Consider the following 9,623-nt stretch of genomic DNA (forward strand, 5'->3'; position numbering starts at 1 on the left):
ACCGTGGCTGCCGCGAAAATTTCGCTTAGCCTCAATAACAGTGTCCTTGTGTTTGCGTATGAATCGATCATGCGTCGCTAAATCAGCGGAGCCACACAGTTGGCACGGGTAGGGATACGTACCAGGTCGCCATCCTAACCTGAAGTTATCCGCTCCCTTTACGCCGCAGTGCATAGGCAATCCCGCAACGACAGAGAGCCAGTTGTCCTCGCATGTGGTACCTCGTAGCAGCAGTCATCTGTCCTCAAATAATACCTAAATTCCGCTGCGGGGGGGCCATTACTTTTCGAAATGTTTCGTACCACCCGCGCATGATACGATTTGGAGCGCATCCATTTCGAACATCACAGTAGAGAGGGACCATTGTATCAGTGATGCGTTAGAAACTTGCGTCTGTGGTTGTGGCAGTAAGGCTAGTGTAGAGGTATGTTGTCGTATTTAGTTGGACTGGCAGCTGTAAAGAGCTGGTATAGAGCTATTGGAACCTCCTGCCTGGAAGTATAGAGGATTCGGTCGTGTGTTAACAATGCTATAGGCAGCTGTGTTAGCTAGACATACTTGATTCGGGACTTGTGCGATAACCGCCACTGTTACTCGCTTAGCTGCTCCCGCCTGTTGACCCGTTGTTTTTTAAGGAAGGATCGTTTTCTTCATAGCGAAGAGAGGACCTGGACAACAAAGCACTCGTTGAGCAGATCAATCTGTCATTAAAGCTTCCTGTGTAGCTTAAAGATTCTTGCAAAAAAACTTTCATGTGTTTAGATGTTATTTTACTGTAGTGTGTGCACTGATGTAGTCGTCAGGTTACGTCGCTAGCGCCAAGTTGCCCATGAGTCTTCTGTTGTCATCAGGCAGTTTGCCAGAGCTAGACAGCGTCAGTCGGTGCAATAGCAGGGCGACGTTTTCCGATGGGCGGTCGGATGACAAGGTCGGCCGAATAAAGAGTGGCAGGCACATCCGGGAAACGACTTGATGGAGTAACCACGAGAGATTGCTGGCGACATATCGCTGTTTTGAATTTGCAACGACATCGGTGGTAATAATATGAATAATAATAATAACAATAATAATAATGACGAAGCGATGAGGCAAAAAACTGTTAATGGATTTGAGTACCAGAGACCATATCGCACTTTCTTTTAGAGTCCCATTTAATTTGATTGTTGTTACGGGAATTACGTAAAAGGCGTAATACATATGACTGCCATCATTACACTACTCCTTTCCACCACGGTGATCACCATTTTTAGCTAGAGAGCGGTTAGTTCGTATTACTGCTGAGTAGAGTAGTGTTAAAATGCTGGTTCGTGAGACAATTCGGTTTGGGCTTGTGTACGTCAGCTGATTTCATCAATCGTGGTAAATTTGCGGATGCTTTCCATGGAGACTGCCTATAGAATCAGTACTGTCCGAGCGTGCAAATGCAAGAGCTACCTAAGTGTGGCGTGTAAGCATTTCCTTCTCCAATATTTACTTCCAAGCATTTGTGTTCATATTAAAGGCATACAACGTATACATGTGGCTGAAACACTGCTTCGGAACAGAAACTGACCTAAACTCAAAACGTTTATTGGCTACATATCTTTGCGTCTTCCTTAACGACAAGCATTATTGTTCTCTTACGGTTCGCAGTGTTGGCAGATATTTGACATACAGAGGAATTATATGCTAATAAAAATCTACTGCCACACTTTTAAACGAACGTTAATCGCACAGAGAAAGCGCGGGCGTGGAATACTGTACGGTCACAGTAGCGCATACAACGACTACAGATTAATATTACAAGTATTAATATTGAGACCGACAAGAAGATCTATGAGATTATAAATAGCATAGATGTAGAACATTTGACCGTGTTCACCCATAAGCACCGGGAGGCGTTAACGTAATTCATCCATTTCGCACTAATAATCCGCATCGAATACATATAGTGGGTTGCCTAACACTATCCAGTTACTTGCTCGAACGTAACTTACGAAATAAATGCAGTTGCTCGACTTGAAGCCGAGTTCTGAGCTAGAACTCGTTTAGTCGTTTGATTATCAGTTTCCTCATCTCAGTTATCTTGGTACACTGTTTGCTTGAGTTAGTACATCGTTCGAGTCACTCCGTCACGTTACTGTAATATTTCATTACTCTGTTTTAGTATATTTATAACAGGGCTTCGGTAATTCATCACCTTACTTCCATTGTTCAATCTACCGGGCTCAGATCTATTATTATTATTATGTTCCAAGTGCTGTGACACCTCCGAGCCAATTATACCGTGTAATTTCATTGCAACAAAGTCGTCGCCGTCCTACCATTGACACATTACGCTCTTGTAATTATCTCACTGTCGCAAATACCAGGTAAATATTAAAGCGTTAAAGAAATCAACGAATTAGGCAACATTCTTTAGAAATTCGCAAACGTTTTCCCAAAGATATACCAGAAACTACGAGGATTATTGATTTCCATATAAATTCCATATAAAAATAAGATTCTGTTTTGGGGTTTTTATGTAGAACTGAAAAAAACTAAGTAAATTACTGGACATACAACAGACTACTGCTCGGATTATTTTTGGTATTGTAATAATATTCATTCGCGGTCGCCCTCGGCCAAAAAGCACCGATTTTACTGTCACAATAGTAATGTTAATGTACGTTACGTTAAAGTACGTAAAATGTAGTTAATGTACGAATCGATAAAGGTGTGTATCGTTGCGTACATTAGCAGATGTTCAGTGTATATATATATATCTACGTTGGTATGTAATAAGCATTATTTTTTGATTCGGATTATTCTAAACGACCATCAGCATCTTTTTTTGCTAATATGTCTAAAAATATTATTGTAAGGGTGCCGGTCTCAGTAGAAATGTCAGCACTACCATGAGCTCTTATAACCTTTTGCCTTCATGTTTTGTTTATGTTATGCCCGTCTCATTAGTGCGTTGTGTTCCAGCGGTGCTTCACGGCGAAATTAGGACAGTGCTGCCCATTGAAGGCTGACAAGTAAATTTGACGGACGTGCGACGCTACAAATAAAAAAATACAGAGTTCGCAAAACGTGATCACCAACGCAGGAGCAAAAGTGCCTTAATTTTCCCCTGTCCACTTCCAAACAGTGCCTGTACTCCATCATAGCGCTTCCCTGCCATTAAAAGGTGTTTAGGGATCTACAAACAACGAGAGGAACTCATATCTGTCCATCGCTTTGTGTCCACCAGTGAAACAAACATAAGAACTTTCTGCGAATCAACTTATTTCCGTGAAGGGGGAAACGTGACTAAACAGGTGTGGCTGCCGGGATGAACGGCGAGCCCCGGCGGGGTCGGAGGGCCCGGGGCCACCATGGACGCGATAGGGATCAACGCGGCGATAATAGATCGGAACGATCAGATCGAGAAGGTCGAGGTGATCGAGCCAATGAAAATGATATCGGTTCTCTTGGATCGAATAACCATATTGGAACAAAAGGCGTCGTCATTCTTGCGAAAAAAGATTCGCAGCGAGTAAGCACACTATTTCATAGTTGTCTAGTGAACGTGCTTTTGGTAGGATTTGTCTATTCATACATGGACAAGTCTGCATTAGACACACGACGTTTTTCATTTCAGAGAACTACTGTAGGCATTACCCTTTAGTGTATAATAATATCGTATTACTAGTAGATATGCTATTACTATAAGCTAGAACCTTATGATGTAAATTAAATAAAAAGTCATCGAACCGGCTACTAGTTTTTAAATGCAATAAAATGTTAAAACTGCTTTGAGCCCAAATCCTACCATGAGGTAGATAATCATCTTCGGTGCCATAACTATTTTTACTGGAGCGTTCTTTCAACCAATTTTCAGGACAAACCCAAGGATGAACCACAAGTTGTCCGCGTCGAGAAACGAGAAGAACGGAAAACCGACGATGCAGTCGCAGCATCCCCTCTTCTTCTCAGGAGCAATCGAGTCGCGCCTGCTTCTGCACAATCGCAGACGCCTCACAAGCCCCAGCTTAACGTAGCGAGCCTTCAAGCCAAGTATGTTTGACCCCACCAATAATAGTTTAATTTTAAGCCTGGCTATAAATTTGTTACGGCGACGAATCCACGTGTTTTTTTTTTATTAATTGTATTAGAATTTATTCAGAGCTTGATTTAGGCAAAACGTAAATTTTTCTTGTTGGATTACATCTTCACTGACGATAAATATATGGGAAGCGTTAAAACACTGCACTTCGATTCGTAGCCTTTCCGGAACATCTACTTCACTCAAAAACATAGAATCGCGTTGCAAACAGGCATTTCTATTACGTTATGGCTTTTCTGGGGCGCCTGTTTTTCAAACTAATTCAAAGTTATTATTTCATCATTCTGTAAAGACAAGGAGGGGATTAGCTCCAGAACACTAAACACTGTTCATTAATCTGCACATGAAATACAAGCGCGCGCAAATTCAAACGTATGCTACTTTGCTTAACACGTTCTTCTTGTTTAGGTCAAGTCTGGCGGCAAAAGCTGTTAGTGAAGCGGTTCGCAGCGGCGGTATTGTCGGCAATGGTCGGGGTGAAATGATGCAGCGCGCCAAATTCCTGAACAAGCATGGTGAACTGGAGGAAGACCTCCTGCAGTATCTCACTGACGATGCCTACTTTAAAGTCGTCGGGGTAATTGGTACGCTTAAGTTTTGAAGATTATAGTTTTTAACTCACCAGGTATAAAAGATGATAAAACAACAAAACACAGCACACAAATAATGAAGAGTGTAGTGTAGAACGTGATCACCCAATAAATATGCACCAAGCACAGATAAATCCAAAATTAGTTTATCGGATGAAATCAATTTGATAGCTGCTCTTCATGTAACAACTATTACAGGACCTCAAGGAACCGGCAAGTCGCATGTGTTAAACGTGTTAGCCGGTCGAGCAGCATTTCCGGTGGAGCGTACGGATGATACTGCCTCGTGCCGCCCACGCACAGTCGGAATTGACGCATTCGTCACCCCCGACCGCACCGTGCTCCTTGATGTTCAGCCTGTGCTGTCATTGTCTGCTATGGATGCGCTTATCCAAAGCGAAAAGAGAACCCCATCGGGTGCAATAGATTATCATCAGTCGCTGGAAAGCCAGGTATAAATGTTATCCCGCGTTTTCAGCTAATCTATCGTTTTTTTAATAATTTGCGTGAATAGATGACACCGTCACGTACAAATTTCAAGTATTACTTTTTATGATCTAATGTTACAGGTGATGGTTGAGTCGCTGCAAACGGCATGCTTTCTTCTATCTGTCTGTCATATTGTAATCGTGTGCTTCGACTGGTTTCTTGATCGGGACCTCGCCCAGTTCCTTCAGTCTGCCGAAATGCTCAAGCCAGCTACACCGCGAAGTCCTGCCACAAATATGCTCGACGACGATATCTCAGGTTAGAGTCAGACGTTCTCAGAACCTCACTCTATTGCTTATCAAATTTTAATCAACCTAAAAGGAGTATAAACCTACATTTTTTTTAAATCAGGTAATTTCTGTAAAGGTGATGACTTTAAGATATTAAAGTTACAAGTAGAAAACAACCGTACTCCTTACAGGTACGTTCTATTTTTACTTGATTGTTTTTTATGGTACAAGAGAATTAGATGTGAGCTTTATCATCGGCCTCAAGAACAATAACAAGAAAAAGGCAAATTTAACTCCACTACGATTTTTTGAACGTATGTTATTACAGATTACTTTCCTCATGTGGTGTTTGTTAAAAACAAATGCGATTTTGTGAGTTACAAGGAGAACAAAACGATGGCTGCTCAGCTTGCACGTGTATTCAAGGTAAGATGTAGTGCAGGACTTCATTTACGCCATATTCACTCAAATATTAAGCTGTCCTTTCCAGGTACAGTAACTCTAATGTTTTCATGATAAAATTTTTTTTAAAATCGATTATATGATATCCGGCACCTCTCAAGGCTCAAGTGAACATTTGGCCCGTATAAATCATATCACCTGAAAGTGAACGCTAAATGTTGCTAAGTCTTGCAATTTTTGCTTGGCTTTAAGCGTGCTAAGCAGGGTAAAACAGTTTCTTGTTTTAATAATCCCTTATCAGCGTGTTTCTCTATTCACTGTAGGCAATGGGACTGTACCCAATGGCGTCTATATTATGACGCCATGCAATGAAACTGTAAAAGGTTTGATTGAGTTCTACATTTGCAATCTATTTTAGGATTCGATGCTGATGATGCGAGATGGCGTTACGAACTCGTTCGGGCGAGCAGTATCTGACGAGGCAGTGAACATATTCCAGATGCCATTAAAGAGCGATCCTATGTACGAGACCTGTGCCAGAGAACTTTTGTCGAAGGTATGTAGTCCTTAAGACAACTGCCTGATCTATGACAGGCACGTTTACTACTTGATATCCCTTGGAAATGCGTCTTACTTCACCTGCATCATTTTCCTGAAACTACCGTTTATACCATTATTTCTATCTGCATACACGATTTCAGGTACTAAGCATGCCATATGACGACTTCATTGAGCTGAAGGCCGGCATCTTTAGCGAACGCCACTGGTTTCAGTATGCAACGAAGATCTGGGAAGGCATACGCAAATCGGGCATGTTCCAGGAGTATAAGCGACTCCTCGTGTGAGCCAGCATCGGCGCCCTGAGGAACGGCTCTTGGAGCCCGGATTTGAGTCTAAACCTAAAACACAGCGAGATGCTTTAACGAGAAAAAAGAAAGCCAACGACACGAACAAGAAGACGCAAGCAGTAACAACAAGATGATGACAGACAAAAACACCAGAGGCGAGAGGAACAGACGACGAGCAGAGGATCGAGAGCAAGAGGCACTGTGTGTACGAAGGAAAGGACTACCTATGATCAACCAGCCTGTCACCAGAACGGTTATCATCTCGCCAGTCGGTTGGTGACAATGAAATGCTAACGGTATTCATGATGCTCAAATGCAATCGAACTCCTGCAAATAAATGCGACAACAAGCAATCAATGCAGGAACAAATGCAAGCTGCAGCGGCTGTAAAAACAGCAGCTGCAGCAGCAGCAGCAGCAGAAAAGGAAACAAATAAAGAAACGCAACAACTTCAATCAACATTAAAGCAACGCAGAACAGAGGAGATGCGATACGACTCTCCGGGAGTAACTGAAAAATTTGCTTTGATTGGAACAACAAAGACGATGATGATGATCATAGGGGAAATGGAAAAGACCGAAATTATATAAAAGCGAGCGGTGGGCTTTGAGAGAGAACGACAAGTAGCTTAAAAGCAACGATTAATGATTTACCGCAAATCGCTATAATATGTAAATTAATAATAGTATTGAATTATTACTAGTTCATTCACTAGATTTATGGAGAATTCGAAAGTGGTGAGCAAGTACGGTGTGCATTTTGCATTTTGTAAATGCGAAACCAACTGAATGCAGACGCGAGAAATCATCATCCTTCTCTCTCAAAATTCCTTCACAGAATGGTGAAGAACAAAAAGACATGGAGGCAAGGTCTTAAAAATGGAACGAGGAGAGTCGTACCATCCTTTTGTGGGTCGCCGCTACGGATGTCGGGCGGTGGCGCTTGGAACGGCGCAGAGGAAGCGATCAGGAGAATGGCAAGCGAACAAAAAAGGATAAGTGCACCTGAATCAATGCGTTACGTTTTTCAGCATTGTCAATCATTGTTTGGGTTAGAGCGACAACATTTCGATATTGAGCTCTACCACTAAATAAGAAAAGATAGTTCCTGGAACTATTGACCTAGACGGCGCACCTTTACTAAAGCAGTTCTCGTGTGCTTATTAAGCCATCTCTTTAGGCCACTTCCTTTGACAGTAGACGTCAATCGTCAACGTAAACGACAATAAACCACGTCAAACATAACAAGACTACATCTCTACGAAAGCCAGTTCAGTGCCATCCTCTTCATCCAGAGTAATGTTCAATGTGTAGCCACGTGTGTTGTACCCATAGAGTATGCTGGTCCCTCTGTACTGCGTAAAGCCAATAATGTGCTGCCAAAGGGAGCAAAATTGTTGTACGAAAAAGACGCAACGTATTACCGCTAGCGCAGTACAATCACACGTAACGAATGCAGTCTGGCAATTGCTCAACAATTGCGCACAACAATTGATTATATCAATATTTAGACACACACTCTCATTCACATAGACAACAAGCAATATGCAACCCTACCTCCGTCCATACAGTGTCCTCCCCCGCAACTCTCAGCATTCAGGGGGCTGTTGAAACTGGCGGCCAAAAGCTATTCGAAGGTCACTGACAGCGTCGAGTGTACACGCTCAGTGGCTGAGCTGTTGAACAAAGGTTCAACTCCGTGCCGTCACACCAGCTCCCGGCTTATAAAGAACCAACAAACCAAGTTAATATATCGAAACAACAGCGCTAAAAGGCGAGATAACACCCACGAACAGCATCAACAAGCTAATAAGCAATACCAATAAAAGCCCGTCGTTTCAAAATCGAGTCAACATTTACAGCGACAATGGTAACGGGAACAAACCAGCTATGGGAACCTACCATCAAATCAAAATACCATCGGCAACTGCAAACGAACCAGTGTACATCAGTAGTCTAGTAGCAAACAGACGGGAACAAATGGCAAAGAAAGCGAGCAGTCGATTATGCCTAGGCGACTAATTACTAAAGAGCTTTAATCAAATCTGCTCGCAACGGCACGGAATGTTAATAGCACCGTATGTATGTAAACACGCATCGAGTGCCAGTATTGAAATTGGCGTTCTCCAAGGCCTGAAAGCCAGAAAGCACGCAAGCAAAAGTCTATTGTTAGCTGTATAACCCAACGATGTTAAGAAAGTCCGACCATAAAACTAGCCGCGCCGTACCTTGCGCCGTGTGTCGATTGTATCGATGGTTCAATATGCTATTCAGCCTCGAAAGAAGTGGAGACAGAACATCGTATGGTCGTAATATGGTCCCTTAGATAGATCTATATGTAACATGCGCATTGTGGTTTAACATATCGATAAGTAGGTAGTAGAAGAGAAATTGAAATTACATTGAACCCAACCTTGTAATCCATGGACTTTATAAACCTGCTGGTAAAATCTGTAATGGCCCATGTTCTGAGCTAATATCAGTTTGGTGTAATTAATTAGTAGGATGTTTTTTACCGCTTACCTTGGAAAAAATAGGTTTCAATTTGCAGTATATAAAGTGATTGAAAATTTGATGAAATCGGTGCAACAAGGGGAAAAGTAAATGATGAAACTAGAAAAAAATTCAAGATAAGGATTCTGTGAAATGCTCAATCTTTGGTCCGAGATCTTTCCTGTTTGTGCTCGACAACGTATTCGTTGTTCTGTGTGCAAATTAAAGAAGTTTAATCACTCAAAACAATTTTACAAAACTTTCTTACAAGATGCCGGGTTCATAATTTCCTACTAGCCTAGACAGCGGTTTACTGTACTTTTGGACCTACTAACGACCTATCGAGGGTATTCGATGCGTTTACATTTGCTGATGGTGTTGCGAAAATGCGCAAGAGTAGATTATTGGCTCCTAGAGTGAAACGACATATTAAAGCCTCTACTCGAACAGACAAGTAAGAATTCAGAGGTCAAGAAAATAATCATGAACGAAATTTATTATAC

At 42.0% G+C, this 9,623-nt stretch overlaps 1 protein-coding gene across 4 annotated transcripts; it reads left to right on the top strand.

The window, feature by feature from the left end:
- The first annotated feature begins 124 nt into the window (after positions 1-124).
- On the top strand, positions 125-7,069 carry LOC111265864 (nonsense-mediated mRNA decay factor SMG9). Of its 4 annotated transcripts, none has more exons than XM_022842847.2 (9): positions 125-1,036; positions 2,935-3,499; positions 3,845-4,020; positions 4,478-4,653; positions 4,858-5,111; positions 5,229-5,406; positions 5,707-5,804; positions 6,199-6,336; positions 6,482-7,069. In XM_022842847.2, the coding sequence occupies exons 2-9, from the start codon at positions 3,296-3,298 to the stop codon at positions 6,623-6,625; spliced, it is 1,368 nt and encodes a 455-aa protein (XP_022698582.1). In that variant the 5' UTR covers positions 125-1,036; positions 2,935-3,295; the 3' UTR covers positions 6,626-7,069. The 4 variants fall into 4 exon arrangements, with proteins under 4 accessions (XP_022698582.1, XP_022698586.1, XP_022698585.1 ...); XM_022842851.2 differs by having other exon boundaries at positions 125-424; XM_022842850.2 differs by lacking the exon at positions 125-1,036 and adding an exon at positions 1,086-1,447.
- Positions 7,070-9,623: the final 2,554 nt, after the last annotated feature.

This window comes from Varroa jacobsoni, unplaced genomic scaffold, assembly GCF_002532875.2.
Source record: "Varroa jacobsoni isolate VJ856 unplaced genomic scaffold, vjacob_1.0 scaffold_1019, whole genome shotgun sequence".
Lineage (NCBI taxonomy): Eukaryota > Metazoa > Arthropoda > Arachnida > Mesostigmata > Varroidae > Varroa > Varroa jacobsoni.

Excerpts from the sequence above, each read along its gene's own strand:
- LOC111265864 (XM_022842847.2), top strand. The coding sequence starts at position 3,296 with ATGAACGGCGAGCCCCGGCGGGGTCGGAGGGCCCGGGGCCACCATGGA. Across the intron at positions 3,500-3,844 it reads CGAAAAAAGATTCGCAGCGA|GACAAACCCAAGGATGAACC; the intron begins GTAAGCACACTA and ends ACCAATTTTCAG. Across the intron at positions 5,112-5,228 it reads ATCAGTCGCTGGAAAGCCAG|GTGATGGTTGAGTCGCTGCA; the intron begins GTATAAATGTTA and ends CTAATGTTACAG.